This window comes from Melozone crissalis, unplaced genomic scaffold, assembly GCF_028551555.1.
Source record: "Melozone crissalis strain CALT ecotype California unplaced genomic scaffold, PUWL_Pcris_2 ptg000038l_1, whole genome shotgun sequence".
NCBI lineage: Eukaryota > Metazoa > Chordata > Aves > Passeriformes > Passerellidae > Melozone > Melozone crissalis.
In genome coordinates this window covers 7,593,927-7,610,128 of record NW_026535816.1, presented here as the reverse complement: position 1 = coordinate 7,610,128, position 16,202 = coordinate 7,593,927, and the positions used below count along the sequence as shown (strand labels likewise).

Here is a 16,202-nt window from a genome sequence, read left to right as displayed (position 1 = left end):
AAATGGGCAGGCTTGTCCCCCTCTGCCACTTTTTCCCCTTGGACAAGCCCTCCAGCCACCTTCTCTGTGCTGACACTGACACATGACAAATCCCTTTAGTGGAGCTAAATCACCTGAAAATTATAATTTTTTCAACAGAATTAGATTTTTGCCCCTCTATCTCCATGGACTCTGTGGTCACCCAAAAAGTGGTGCTGATGCAAAGGCAGCAAGGGCTCATGAATGAAGCAAGTGAAGAAGGAATGGCAGAAGAATTTTGTCACTTTCAGTGGCAACTGGCCCTTGGATCAGCACAGGTCTATCTTCAAGCTACACCTCAGTTCAAACTGAAAAGACAAATGCTTTCCGTGAGGAAAAATATAAAATATTTTAATATAGTAATATATAATATAATTTAATATATATTATATATTATGCATATTATCATTTGATATATTTCAATATAATAATAACAACCACGCAATATTATATGTATTATATTGTTATTATTTAATTAATACAATAATACAATAATGCAATAATACAATAATACAATAATATAATATAGCCGTATTGCACTAAATGGTTTTGAGGTACAGCAGGTATAGTCTTCCCTGCAATACTAAGAGGACTTCACTACTTGTTGTCACACTTGGAAAGTAGTTTAGTCTTTAAAAGACTACATATTAGAAATATGTTCATCAAAAGTATGAGGAATTATAAACTGTATCCTTAAAGAAAATAAGCAAAAAGCCTAGCACTTTTCTTCAGCAAACATGTGGAAACATATCCAATTATTTTGGAAAGTGCCAATTAAAATAAAATGAATAATCTAAATATCAGAATTTAATAGTTCATTTCATAATTACCTTTCTCAAGAAGCTGGCTTTAACAACATCTGTGAAATGCTGTCAATCTGTTTTGTTTGCAAGCTTTATCCACACCACAGTTGTTGCTCCCTTGCCTTTGTGTGCATTGCACTTTGCATTAGCAAGTAACAAAAGTGACATTAAACAGACCCATTTCTGATAAGGGTATTCAAAAACCTGAATATTTGGTTCAAATACATCAGAATAAAGATCAAGGTGTATCCAAAAAAGGAGTCTTATTCAGTGCATTCATCAGAGGAATTTAAAGAAAGGAGAAATATGACACAACATGTGTCTCTATACACATGGTCAGCAGCATGTGACTGTGCAGAATGTGAACATATGCACGAGAGGCAGAGGAAGGAAACAGTTCCTTTTGTTTGGAAAACCCATGTGCAATACAGGCAGAGCTGGAATGCAGTCCTGAGAGAGTGGATGGGTATTAAAACTGCTCTGTGTTTTATGAGAGACATGAAAAAAGGGAAGAAAATGGTACTCTTTGCTTTCAGAGGTGCAGAAGGAGAGTGAGAACAAGGTGTATCTCTCACAGAGCATGGTGGAAATCATTGTTAATGACAAAACCAGGATTGAAATTACAAAACCTGAAAACAGTTACTACAGTGGTACTGGCACAGAGTTGGGAAATAAACCAAGCTGATTTTTATGTATGTAAAATCTAAACATGAAGAGTTGGACCTTGACTTCAGACAGAAAACATGAGATTCCTAACGATGATCATGAGGCCTCAGCAGGAAGGGCATGGTGGTACCAGCCTAAATGTGCCACCTTTTCCATCAACAAGCCCTCAGGATGTGAATGAGCCATGAGAATACCCCAAAGGAAACCCCATTATGGTGAAGGCGGGGATCAGAATATGCTGTTCTGACAAAGTGCAGCCAAGTAATGGTAGCTCACTGATGAATGAGATTCTCATTTTCAAACAGTGTGCTGCTAACTCCAGATTGTTAGGCCGGGACAGAATTTATTCCAGATATGAAAAACACACATCCTGGAAGATTTAACACCTGGAGGTTTTCTCTACACTAGTGCTGTTTCCTGTCACCCTTTCATTCTACCACTGGTCACTACCAGAGATAGAAAGTACATGTTTAACCCTGGCTTTGTGCTCATAGAAGAAATCACATTAATACAGGAGATGGTTGTGAAGTTTTCCATCAGGAGAAAACACTCCAACTCTATTCTTTCTTACTAACATTGGAAGATAAAATATGATAATAAAGTGAGTTTTGGATGCAATTTGTTAAAACTATACAGTTTGCAAAGTCAAGCGTTGAAAATCAAGATAAAAATACAGTCTTGCACTTGCAGGTTTTATTTAACTTCAAATACATGAACTCTGATAGGTTTAGAAACACAATAATTTCTTTTTATGGTTCATCCAATTTTCTCACTTCTCTGAGCCAGAACGTGAAGGGAAATGAGGAAAAAGAATGGATTGTCTCATGGGTAAGGTCTGCCATCCCAGATAAATGGTACATCATTCTTGTCTCTGTCTAAGAAGGCTAAAGGGACATTGAATAACTCATCTCACCCAACTTTTCTCAGGAAAAACACAAACACTGGCCACACTGCCTAGACACCTGATTTGGAGAATCTGTGATCCATTTTTATGGTTTTTCCACTAACGGTAAATGAAGGAGATGCATTATAAAAATAAGTTATGTCAGTTACAGAAGTTGCATATTGCAAAGCTCAAACAACCTGTAAATACTTCTAGGGAGAAGCTGGAGAGGAATAGGTAAAATCCAGTGTCACTGTCGTGGCATTAATTAAAGGGACAGGACTAAAATTGGGCTAAAGATCATTTATTGTTTAAATAAACATCAGTCTCAGAGGCTGTGAGATTTTGAGACAGCAAGCAGTTGACCATAGCTCAAGAAAGTCACAGGTTCTTTCTTAGAAGGAAATATAGAAATTTCTGACCCAATAGGCTGATGCCACAGAGCTTATTTTGCTTTTCTGACCTATCACCTTTACTTATTTCTACTGCACTGCAGATACTTTTGTCCAATGGGCTGCCACTAGACACACACACATATACCTCTATTATAACATCTAAACTCTTAACTTATTCTGTACAATCACATTACTACACCATAAAACCCTTCATCATCTTATCTAATACAGTTTCTCACTTACTTAAGGCACATTCTTACTTATAAATATAGAAACATAAATTTATGATTTTTCTGTTCAATGTCTGTGTACCTTGCTTTCACATTTTTGACTTCTTCTAAGGCTGTAAATCAAACCCTCTTGAGTCTGTGACTCCCACAGTCCAGGATAAATTTGGCAGGCTTTAAAAGAGAGGTAAATAATTTGTCAGAGGGCACAAGAGTAAAAGCCACTCTGCTCAGTGCTAGTAAAGCAAGGAAAACTAAGAGTATCTTTGTATTTCCCTCAGTTAATGCATGCCTGGTTTAGACTGATTGACACTGCACTTTAAAGACAAAAACTAAGTCATGAAACCTTTCAAATTATCATATTTGACTGAATTTTCATCCATTGATTTTACTCCACCTGCAGTGCACTAGACAAGGTAATAATTTATGATAATTATATGAAAATATACAATTAATATTCATCACCTCTCATTTCTCATCACTTTAGATGATCAGTAATGCAGAGTAAAAATGCTGTCAGATTTCTAATTGCTTTGTAATGGGCCTGAAATAGGGAAATCGTTAAAGACAAACAATCTGTCACTTGTCTGTTACCTTAACTATCTATCACTTAAAAAAACCCTCATTAAATACATTGCTAATGAACGACAAAAGACTGTACTCAGTGTGCCCAGATGTACCTTTTTAAACAATATTGTAAATTGCTTAAATAATTCCCAAGACATTTTCAATCATTTCTGTGGAAATTTAATGGAAAACATATATTTTCCGTGCACGTTACATCTCATTTGTTCACATCATTATGACATTTAGTCTATCATATGCACATCTCCTGGGAGGTAAAACTTTGTCTTTTTACTGTTGACAAATCTGATCCAATTAAAACAAATTCTGGAAGACCTTAACATTCAGATCTCTGACCCCTCTCTCTTAAAAAAAAAGAAAAAAATCTATTGATAATTTTAAAATAATCCCATCTTCAAGGATTTTTAATATCTAGATTAAAAAAGAAGTCCAACATTGTTCAACGTTGAACAAATTATTTTATCTCAGTTGTTTCCAAAAGACAAAACTCAGAATGGCCATTTTTACCACTCTTTTGAGTCAGCTGTCTTCTACAGCTCTGACAGAAAAAATACACTTGAAAAAAATTCTTCTCCCTGTACTGACAGAAGAGCCAGGCTGAAAACAGCACATCAGAACTATCACTGAGACTCCCTAATGAAATCTTGTACTATTATTTGCCACATTAATTAATTGCTGATATTAACTGTCACATTAAAGCATTGAAAAGATGAAGACAACAACTGCAAAACACTATTTGACACAAAATATTCATCTTTGCATTACTTAAACGTGCTCAAGCTCTTAAATTTATAAAAACACAATCAATATTCAGTGCTGATTTATGATGCTGAAAGAGGTTTAGATGAGCTATTAGGAAGGAATTGTTCCCTGCGAGGGTGGGCAGGCCCTGGCACAGGGTGCCCAGAGAACCTGTGCCTGCAAAAAAGCACAAAGTAAAAAAAAAAAGGCAAAAAAGTATTACTAGTCTTACCAAGACTTTGCAAAATACCATCTAGAAGTAAAAATTGTAGCTAATAATGACAAAGTCTGAATGTTTCAGCAGGTCCATCTCACTTTTTCATGCAGTATACTCGAAGCACACACAATATCCAGTTAAATCTCTAAATAATTCTCCTATAACCATTCTAGAACTCTCCAACACAAATAATTCTCCTATAACCATTCTAGGGCTCTCCAATCTAAATAACTCTCCTACAATCATTCTGGGACTCTCCAGTTAAATCTCTAAATAAATCTCCTATAACCATTCCAGGACTCTCCAAAATAAATAATTTTCCTATAACCATTCTAGAACTCTCCAGTCAAATCACTAAATAATTCTCCTATAACCATTCTAGGATTCTCCAGTCTAAATAATTCTCCTATAACTATTATAGGACTCTCCAGTTATGTCTCTAAATAATTTTCCTATAACCATTCTAGAACTTTCCAGTTAAATCACTAAATAATTCTCCTATAACCATTCTAGGACTCTCCAGTTATGTCTCTAAATAACTCTCCTACAATCATTCTAGACTCTCCAGTTAAATCCCTAAATAATTCTCCTATAATCATTCAAGGACTTTCCAGTTATGTCTCTAAATAATTCTCCTACAATCATTCTAGAACTCTCCAGTTAAATATCTCAATAATTCTCCTATAACCATTCTTGGACTCTCCAAAACAAATAATTCTTCTATAACCATTCTAGAACTCTCTGGTTAAATCACTAAATAATTCTCCTATAACCATTCCAGGACTCTCCAAAATAAATAATTTTCCTATAACCATTCTAGAACTCTCCAGTTAAATCACTATATAAATCTCCTATAACCATTCTAGGATTCTCCAATCTAAATAATTCTCCTATAAATATTATAGGACTCTCCAGTTAAGTTTCTAAATAATTCTCTTATAATCATTCTAGAACTCTCCAGTCAAATCTCTAAATAATTCTCCTAGAACCATTCTAGGACTCTCCATGTGGTAATATAAAAACAATATAACTAAAAAAAAAATAAAGCAAAAAAGCTTTACTTACCAAGAGTTTGCAAAATGCCATCCAGAAGTAAAAAATGTAGGTAACAGTGAGAAAGTCTGGATGTTTCAGCTGGTTCATCATTGGTGCTCATCTTTCCATGCAGTACTAGAAGCACACACAGTATCCAGTTATGTCTCTAAATAATTCTCCTATAACCATTCTAGGACTCTCCAGTTATGTCTCAAAATAATTCTCCTACAATCATTCTAGAACTCTCCAGTTAAATCTCTCAATAATTCTCCTATAACCATTCTTGGACTCTCCAGAACAAATAATTCTCCTATAACCATTCTGGGACTCTCCAGTCTAAATAACTCTCCTACAATCATTCTAGACTCTCCAGTTAAATCTCTAAATAATTCTCCTATAACCATTCCAGGACTCTCCAAAATAACTAATTTCCCATAACCATTCTAGAACTCTCCAGTTAAATCACTAAATAATTCTCCCACAAGCATTCTAGGATTCTCCAGTCTAAATAATTCTCCTATAACCATTCTAGGACTCTCCATGTAGTAGTATAAAACCAAAATAACTAAAAAAAATAGAGCAAAAAAGCTTTACTTACCAAGAGTTTGCAAAATGCCATCCAGAAGTAAAAAATGTAGTTAACAGTGAGAAAGTCTGGATGTTTCAGCAGGTCCACCACTGGTACTCATCTTTCCATGCAGTACTAGAAGCACACACAGTATCCAGTTAAATCCCTGAAAAATTCTCCTATAACCATTCTGGGACTCTCCAGTTAAGTCCCTAAATAATTCTCCTATAATTCTGTGACAGCACAGCCCAATGTTACATGATATTCTGAAGAAAAGCATCTACGAAAAAGTTAAATATTCTCACAAAAATGTCTGAAACCACCAACTTACATCTAAAGTCTCTAGAACAAGGGAAAGAAACTTTTCACCATAACCAGGTGCCCAGCTCCAGTGACATGCATAGCTCCTGTGCATGCTCACATAATTAGAGATAATTAAGCAAGTCTGGTTTCTTACAGAAGTGTCTCATATCTCCATGCTGACAACAGTCCCAGAGTTCATGGCAAGTTCTTCATGCTCTCCTGGCACTTACCTACTCTTTTTTAATTTTTTGGTTTTGTTTTTCTTTTTCCTTTTTCTTTCAGAAGGGGAAAAGGCAGCAGAGCTCTGGCTGTATTAAGCTGTGTGGTGCTGACTCACCAACCAGAGCATCTGTTCTCAGTCTGGTTTTCCCTCTCCCTTAAATCCCCACTCCTATTTAACACATCTTGAACTGAGTTAATTTTTATGTCTCTAGAGATGAAAGATCATAAAATTGCCTTGAGATTGACAAGCCAGTCAGGGCATGATTAGCTATGGCTGACCCAACCCATATTTAATACAAAATATTCATCTTTGCATGACTTAAACATGCTCAAGCTCTTCAATTTATCAAAACCTAATCAATATTCAGTGCTTATTTATGATGCTGAAAGAGGTTCAGATTAGATATTATGGCTTCTGAAACTGGGCAGATTAAAAGAGAAACTGAGACACAAAAACTGTGATACCAGACAAGGTCAGTGGTGCATGAACACCAAACTGTTCTATTCAATACTATAAATATTTATAAACATTTATATATACATATATATATACATACACATATATATATGTATATGTACATATATATGTATATATGTATATAAAATATAACATAAAGCTTATTTTGATTTACTTTGGCATGCTGAACATGCACAGAAAAGAGCAAGTGTTACACTGCCAAAATTGTTCCACTGACTCCAGAAATAACTCCGTAACATGTACAGTTAATTTTCTATTTATATCATTTATATAATAATTTTATACATATTTATTATATTTTATTAATAATCATTTTCTATAGAATATTCTATATTTTATATTTTTATATAAAATATATTATAGACTATATATACTATATATATTATATACTATATGTTATATTATATACTATATATATTATATACTATATATATACTGTATATTATATACTATATTATATACTTTATATAAATACTATATTATTTATATTATATTATTACTATCTATTATATACTATATATATTATATATATTATATAGTATATATAGAGTATATATATACTATATATATTATATACTATATATAAGATATATTTTATAGTATATATACTATATATATTATATATACTATATATTATATAGTATATATGATATACTATATATTATATACTATATACTATATTATATACCTTATATACTATATACTACATATATTATATACTATATATACTATATATTATATATACTTTATATACATAAAATTTCCATTTAGATTTTTCTATTTCTGTTTATTTTCTCTTTTCTCGTTACAGACATACAGTTGCTCACAATCTCTCAAACAACTCTGTGTTTCAAATACTCTATGAGCTGATAAAAATCCTATCATGATTTAAAATTGAAAAAACCCTCACTGTGCAATACTCATGAATTTTTGGCATAAGGGATAAGCAATAAAGGAAATTGTATCTATTCTTTAGGAAGATATTAACCATTTTTGGTGAAAGCACAGGTGTAGTGACCAATCTCCAGGACACCACCACATTTTTAAAACACTTCCAAATGTTATTTAAACTTTTTAAAAACAACACCAACCCCAGTGAAGGAGAAGCCACACGGAACCACACTGAAACCTTTGCCCAAGAAGAAAATTCTCATTTCATTCATAGGAACCCTGCCAAGCAGCCTTTTGGGACTTTTGTTGGTTAGAGTGACTGTGAGATGTGTTAGAAAATCTCTTTTCCCAGCCTGGCAGTTGCAGAAGGAGTCAGAACTCCTCAGTTCTCATTCTCAAGGTTGTTTATTGTTTCTTACCTATAAAATTTTTCTCTGACTTGCTGAGGTCCAGACAGAGGCACTCTGCCTGCCCCTAGGGTGGTGTTGTCTTTTTGTACTAAAATCTACATGTACGTTATTTACAATAACTTCCCAATACCTGTCACCTATGTTAGACAGTGAGCTTCTACCTTAAACAAATCTAAAAGTGCCAACATCACAGCAGAAGGTAGAGGCCAAGAAGCAGGAGATGCTGGACATGCCCAGATTCTTCTATCTTGCCTCTTGAACCCCCATTCTAAAAACTCTAAAAATCTACTTTTTCACCCTGTGACAAACTAACTATTATTCTACTTAGACTTTCGTGCTTGCAGATCTTCATCTAAGGTTGGTAATTTTTTTCTATGGGTCATAATTAAAGTTACAGGTGTCTTGGGCTCTGTGCCAGGGTCTCTGAGCCCCCTGGCAGGGGTTTGAGCCATCCAGGATGTCCTGAATTCCGACACCAGCACAGACACAAATCACACTAATCAGGTGTAGAGTGGTTTTGCAGATCTGATGTTTTCCCACCTTTAAAACCTAAATAAATTCTCCACGTTTCCCACTGAAGCCCAGCTGTCCCACTCTGCTCTGTTTGATGGAACATTGTGCCAGGAACGCTCCCTGACAGCTTCTGTCCAGCCCAAACACTTCAAACGGTGACAAAAGGGACAAGGAGTGGCTTTAATTCTAACTTATCACATAAAAATATTGTCACAGGATGCATACACTGTTATATTGTCAAAATGCTATCCATTTAAAAGTGTTGTGGGAGCTGAGTTTGCCTGGAGAAACATTTAGGGATTTTGCTAGCTAGTTTTGCCTAAGATTCCAAAAGCTAAAGTCTACAGTACCCACCGAAGTTTTTTGGGGGATTTTAGTTGGTTTAGGGGTTTTTTGAGGTGTTTGTGGTTTTTTGTTTTGTTTGGGGTTTTGCTTGTTTGTTTTTCTTAGAGGTTTTATTTGTTTGTTTGTTTAGGGGTTGGGGTTTTGGTGTTTGTGGTGCGGTTTTTGGGGTTTTTTTGGGTTTGTTTTTGTTTGGGGTTTTGTTTGTTTGTTTTTCTTGGGGGTTTTATTTGTTTGTTTGTTTAGGGGTTGGGATTTTGGAGGGTTTTTTTGGGGTGTTTGGTTTTTGTTTGGGGTTTTGTTTGTTTTTCTTGGAGGATTTATTTGTTTGTTTCTGGTGGGGTTGGGTTTTTGGTGTTTGTGGTGGGGGTTTTGGGGTTTTTTTGGGGATGTTTGTGTTTTGTTTTTGTTTGGGGTTTTGTTTGTTTAGGGGTTGGGTTTTTGAGGGGGTTGGTGGGGTGTTTGTTTTTTGTTTTTGTTTGGGGTTTTGTTTGTTTTTCTTGGGGGTTTTGTTTGTTTGTTTGTTTGTTTAGGGGTTGGGTTTTTGGTGTTTGTGGTGGAGGTTTTGGGTTTTTTTGGGGGGTGTTTGTTTTTTGCTTTTGTTTGGGGGTTTGTTTGTTTGTTTAGGGGTTGGACTTTTGGTATTTGTGGTGGGGTTTTTGGGGTTTTTTTGGGTGTCTGTTATTTGGTTTTGTTTGGGGTTTTGTTTGTTTGTTTGTTTAGGGGTTGGGTTTTTTGTGTTTGTGGTGGTGTTTGGGGGGTTTGTTTGGGTGTTTTTTTTGTGTTTTTCTTGGGTGTTTTGTTTGTTTGTTTAGGGGTTGGGTTTTTGGTGTTTGTGGTGGGGTTTTGGGGGTTTTTTTTGGCGGTTGTTTGTTTGTTTTTCTTGTAGGTTTTATTTGTTTGTTTGTTATGGGGTGGGGTTTTGGTGTTTGTGATGGGGGTTTTAGTTTTTGTTTGTTTGGGGTTTTTTTGTGGTGGTCATAGGGTTTTATTTGCACTGTTTTCGTATTTTTAGGGGCGGGCTGGGGGTGTTAAGGCGCTTTGTGGTTTCTTGTATGTTTCTAATGAGAAAAAGTCTTTACATCATAAAAAACCTGCTTCCAGAGTTTGTCTTTTTTTCACCAAGAGCACTTTCTTCCTTTTCCTTCAGCACAAACACTCCACAGAACGAAGAAACCACGGCCCCGCTCCGACCCAAGGCCGACGGGCCGGGCTGCCGCGGTGCGCCTGCGGGGCCGGGCGGGAGGCGGATTCCCTGCGCAGAGAGCGGCTCTGCGGCTCTCCGAGCGAGCGAAGGGGAACGGGAAGGTGCCTGCAGCGGTGCCTCCTGGGCCCGTAGCCCCGGCAGCCGGAGCGGGGGTGGGGGGGCGGCGGCGGGGCCAGAGCAGCTCCGGGCAGGGCCGGGCCGGGCCGAGGGAGGCATGGTCGCCATGGAGACGCGTCAGGCCGCGCTTCCGGCCGATGCGCCGCCACTACTGCCCGGCGGGAAACAACCGAGGCGGCGCCGGCCGAGCTGCAAGGCGTGAAGCGCCGCGAGGGAGAGCAGGGTGTTTCCCGCCGGAGGAGTTAGGCGTGCGCTGCCATGGATGGTGCGGGGCAGGTGGGAGCGCGGGGCGGCCGCGGGGCCGGGGAGGGACCGGGGGGTCCGAACCGAACCGAGCCGGACCGGGGGGGATTGCGGAGCTGCGGGGAAGGGCGGCGGGAGGGCTCCGGCAGCGGTGCGCGAGGCCGCGGTTGTGGGGGAGCGGTGCCGGAGAGCGCGGCCCTGGGGCGGGCAGGACGGGAGCGCGGCGCTGTACCCTGCCCCATGGTCCTGTCCCCTGCCCCATGGCGCTGTCCCCTGCCCCATGGCGCTGTCCCCTGTCGCGCTGTGCTGTACCCTCCCCCATGGCGCTGTCCCCTACCCCTCTGTGCTGTCCCCTGCCCCATGCTCCTGTCCCCTGCCCCATAGCATGGCCCCTGCGCTATGGCGCTGTCCCCTGCCCCTCTGTGATGTGCCCTGCCCCATGGCGCTGTGCCCTGCACCAGGAAGCAGTTTTAGTGCTGAAATGGGAAAAAAAAACAACCCCCATACCTGTTTTTTTGTTGTTGTTTCAGAATTAATTTCTGGTTATAGTGCTTTATTAAGAAAATATGGATGTTGATCTAGAACTGATATCCAGCTGTGACGGACAAAGGCTCTGTAACACTTTAAAGTTAGGAAGTGTGTGTTTATTGCGAGATAACTCCCAAATACACACCGCGATTTACAGGTGATTACAGAGTCCTTTTATCTGCACAGGTACTGAGTACCCAGAATAGAAATGCATATTCATAACTTTGGTACATCCCATTCCCTGCTTTGTATTGGAATTAGTTCCAAAGCCATTAAGCACGCACAGTTTGTTCCTTGAAATGGGTCGGTTGTCTCTGTCATGGGGAGGGATCCCATAATGAGGACTCCAAAATGAGGATCCCAAAATAAAGTCTTCCTTGTTCTGACCTTTCTGCCTTTTCAATGCAAATATGACAAATGAACCCTTGGTAGGACTCCCATTCCCAGTCTTCGGTTGGTTTCAGAACAGAGGCCTACAATTGTCTTGAGTTCCTAAAAGCTATTTATTAGTTTCTGTATTCCTCATTATAAACCCAGCTTCTTCAAGGTCTACCCATTTATTTTACTTAACTCCAATAAAGCTTATCTCTAACTAAAATCTTAGCTCCTCTAAAATCTCTAAATCCCTTGAAGTTTATGTCTTCGTAAATTTACAAATATATTTGTAGATTTACAAAGCTCTTGCCTGCTGCAGTGTTCTTGGGATTCCTAAGAATCTGAGTGAAGCTCAAGCATTGCCATTCTATTACTGGCACTTCTTTTGACTTGTTTGTTATTTTTTTTCCTTTCTGAGTCATTAATTTGGTGAAAGATGGCCAAAATTGATACCCACACTGCTGGTTAGGTTCTGCTTAGTGACCTGTGCTAACCTGATATGTTTTGGTTCATTTCTGTTTATCTGTTTTTATGTGCTCTCCTGCTTAAGAAAGTTGACTTCTTACTCAGCAGGATGAAGAAAAATTCATTTTGTGAAAACAAACACACACCTTTTCTTGTGTCTTCTTGCATGGATCTTATTCCCATTTTGAAAAATGTCACACTTTTATGTAGTTCATGTTTTTATGTGTTAAGTACGGTATTGCTTCAAAGTCAAAAGTTTGCTTTAAAAAGTGTCTGTGTAAAAGGTGTGTCTGTAACCTGGGGTGTTTCTAAGCAGTTCATTTTACACACAAAATGATTTTTAAAGCAAGATATGCCGAGGCACTTGGATAGAAAACACAAGATTTCACATTTGACAGGCTGTGGGATGGAATGGCCACATGAATTTAACTTTTTTTTTGCACAGTAGTCATCCTGCAGTTTGCCATATCCTTGTTTTTGCTTTTTCTCTTTCTCTTCCAGGTTGTGATTTCATGGATTTGATTTCCTAAGGCAGTGCTGAGGAAGGGATTGCAAACCCATCAGGCCATGGCCCTGGGAAGGATGGAGCACAAAGACTGGTACAAGGTCCTGGGGGCCAAACCTTCAGACAGCCCAGCAGAACTGAAAAGGAAATACCAAAAACTTGCTTTGTTGGTAAGGCTGGATTTGAGCTTTGGGATACACTGATTCATGTATTTGAGCTTTGGGATACACTGATGGATTCCTTGCTTCTTTTGTGCCAAGGTCAGGATTGAATGTGTGAGAAGGTATTTTGTGTCTGGACTCAGATGTTTATGGGTTCTTGTTCTACAGTCTCACAAACTGTGAGTTCTACAGCACTTCACTCCAACAAACTAAAAATGGAGCTGTATCTCCCTCTCTACAAGGCCTTTTAAGGATAAACTGTCCAATTAAGAAATGACACCTAAATTATTTTTACTTTTAATCCAATAACCAACCACACAATGTGGACTTTTATCCAATTACACAAAACCACCCAAACCTATGGAGGAGAAGGTGCAGAAGAAGGACCAGCCTGCACCCCAAAACCTCCATCTTCCTTTATATATATTACTATATTCTAAACCCTTAAACTCTAGGTTTTCCCCTCTGTGATATTACACACTTCTATTCAAACTGCACACCCACAATCCCAGTTCTGTCATTCCATTTTGGAAGCTTCTCCACAGCCTCAGGTGAAATGCAGTGTTCTCTTGGGGGTCAGTGCCTGCCAGCACAGAAACTCTGAAATTCTCAGCATTCAGGTTTCCAACAATACACCAAAGTCATTTTTATAAACCAATAAAGTAATAATTGGGAGTTTGTTTTTACAGTTTTTGTGATTGATCAGATGCAACCCTCAAGTCCACAAAGACCAGATGCAAAGCAAACAAAGTTTCTTTTCTGATAGTCAGCAGTAATGAAATAAAAAATGAATAGGAGGAAAATATGTTAATTTTATTGGAAAGCTTCTGGTAAGTTTTTGTGGAGTTGTATTCTTGGTCATGCTTCGAGACTTCACATTCTGTGAATTCCCCTATTTTTTTCTGCACTGCTGCTATTTGTCCATGAGAACCTCAGAGCTTTACCAGATTATTATTGTGTGTGATTCTTGGTTATTCTGTTGTATTCCCTCCCTTGGATTCAGGCATTTTGCTGAAAAAGTTCTCTGCCTTGGGTTTCTGAGGAAAGTGAAGTATCTTTTTTGGTACTGTTGACTCTTTTCAGCTGAATTTGATAGACAGATAGAATTCCCAAGGTAACTAAATTCCTGTTTTTTAAAAGCTGGTGACTTGGTGGAGAAGAAGAAAGGCAAGCAGATCTCAGTTTTGTAGGAAAAACTCCCTTTTCTGCAGGAAGCTGCTAGCTAGGCTGCCAGTATTGGCAGGGTGTTTGTTGGAGCACGTGCAAGGCAGATCTGAGGTGGTTTGAAGTGCCAAAATGAATGTGATAAGAAGCTGGGAATTTTAAGGGAGGTAAAGAGAATGCCAGTGACCAGGATACTGAGTTTTGTTAAGAGTTGAAGTAAATTCATGGGTTTGGAGGGAAGGTTGTTAATTGTTATTTCTAACCACTGTAAAAACAGTTTTAAAGTTTGGTCATTTCACCAGTATGTTCCAATTTGACACATCTTGGTATTCTTCAGCTGGATTTGCTAGGCATGCCCTGGTGTGCATCTCCTCCTTCTCAGTGCCTCCTGTGAGCTTTTTTCTTTGCCTGAAACTGACTGTTGTACTTAGAGTAAGTTCTGCACCTGGCAAGATATCTGTGTGCAGATTCTGGACATAAATCCTTTGCTTCTCACTGTTCAACTTCGATTGTCCTAACTTAGGAGAGGGCTTTGGAAGCCAAGTTTCTTAGTTCTATTTTGAATAGAAATCATTGTTTTTTGGACCTCCTAATGGTTTTGTTCTATTGAATTGCTGGAAAATGTGAGTAAAAGATGAATAAAGGTCTGTTTGTTCCTAGTGGTGGTCAGAGGACCATGATCTAAAATACCTCTTGTGTCCAGATGGGGCTAATTTAAACTGAATAATGGAATTAATATATGTATTTGCCTGTGAAGTAATGTCTGATAATGGATTTAAAATGACAGGTGTTGTTCAGAGCTGTTACAGAAGTGAAACTTTCATAGTCCCTTTCTTGTATGAAGTTTTTTAAAGTTGTGTTTTGGAGCTGTACTTCAGTGTAATTTCATGTCATTGTTTTGGGGTATTTGAAGCCAGAATTAGCATTTTCCAGCTGTGTGTCTACATCTCTAACTGTAGTTTCAGAAGATTAAAGTATTGGTTTAATACACAAGCATTTCTTTAGCACCTGTATATTTCCAACCTGCTTGGTTAGTGCTCTTCATTTGAAAAGTCAGTGAGAAATGGCAGAGAAAGTAAAGATACTTCTTTCTGTTTTTCTTTTGGTGTCTGTGATGGATCCCTCTGACTAAAAAGAGATGTTTCCTGATGGTTACTTGTAGGTGTTTTCCCAAGGCAGATCTGCTGCCTGTCTGTGCTTGTTACCATCTGTCCTGTCTGTGCTCATCTTTTCCTTTTAGCTGAGCTCTTACAGGCTCTGCTTGATGCTCTCCATCCTCATGCAGCACTCCTCAGTCACTCTGGGTTCCTTAAAGCATGAGAATACCAAGGTTTTTATGCACCCCATGGGCTGTAGGAGAGACTGGAGGGCACAGCACATATCTTCTCTTAGTTACAGTGGGAAGGTGCCTCAGTTGGAGAGGTTCCATGGTTGGAAAAATGGTAAGACTTTGCTGAAAGTCTGCCATGGCATGTTAAGACAGAAATGTTAACACAGGGCATGTTCTCCGGGGTTTCTGAGCTGTGGACTTGCAAATATTGGATTTCTTAGGGAGTGTTGCTGAATGGTGGTTTTATCCTGGTGCTGTTCCCTGGTCATTCACTTTTCCCTGTTAGTGAGAATTCAGCCCTGGCTGGACCTTTTGTGTCACCTTCTGTGTCCTTTCAGGTGGAGTCACTCTCTGCTCCCCAAAGTGTGGTGGCACCTCCTCTCCAAGTGCCCAGCTGCTCCTTGGGCTCTCTCCTGGGGGTGGTACAAGTGGCACTGCCATTGCCAAGCACTGCTTGCAGCTTTTCAGAAGCTGGAACAGCAAATTGCAATAAAAGATTCCATGTCAAATTTGATGGTCGCTGCAGAATGGTTTCCAATTTTTATGTAGCTGCAGAAGTTCATCTCCTCTGTGTTTATAGCCTTAAATCCAAAGGTTTGCAAAGCAACTTGCAGGTTGGTTACCAATTCATATCACATTGATTCTGTAATCATGAATATTCTGATCACACTTAGCATCAAGCAGAAGAGATGGTGGAATTTTCTTTTAAAACATAATTCTGCTGCTAAAAGAAAAATGGCAAATCTCTGAGTCCAGGCCTTTTTCAAGTGATCCCCAGTGCTCCATGTTGAGCATTTGCTTTTTGCCATC

General features: G+C 38.6%; 1 protein-coding gene across 2 annotated transcripts in view; it reads left to right on the top strand.

The window, feature by feature from the left end:
- The first annotated feature begins 10,859 nt into the window (after positions 1–10,859).
- DNAJC24 (DnaJ heat shock protein family (Hsp40) member C24) overlaps positions 10,860–16,202 on the top strand; it is a 33,286-nt gene continuing 27,943 nt past the window's right edge. Inside the window, exons 1-2 of one of the 2 annotated variants that reach the window (XM_054283619.1) lie at positions 10,860–10,897; positions 12,734–12,907. In XM_054283619.1, the coding sequence (XP_054139594.1) occupies positions 12,800–12,907 (108 nt within the window). In that variant the 5' untranslated portion in view covers positions 10,860–10,897; positions 12,734–12,799. Of the gene's footprint in view, positions 10,898–11,410; positions 11,550–12,733; positions 12,908–16,202 lie in introns of those variants that run through there. The other variant, XM_054283617.1, reaches the window with a different exon arrangement.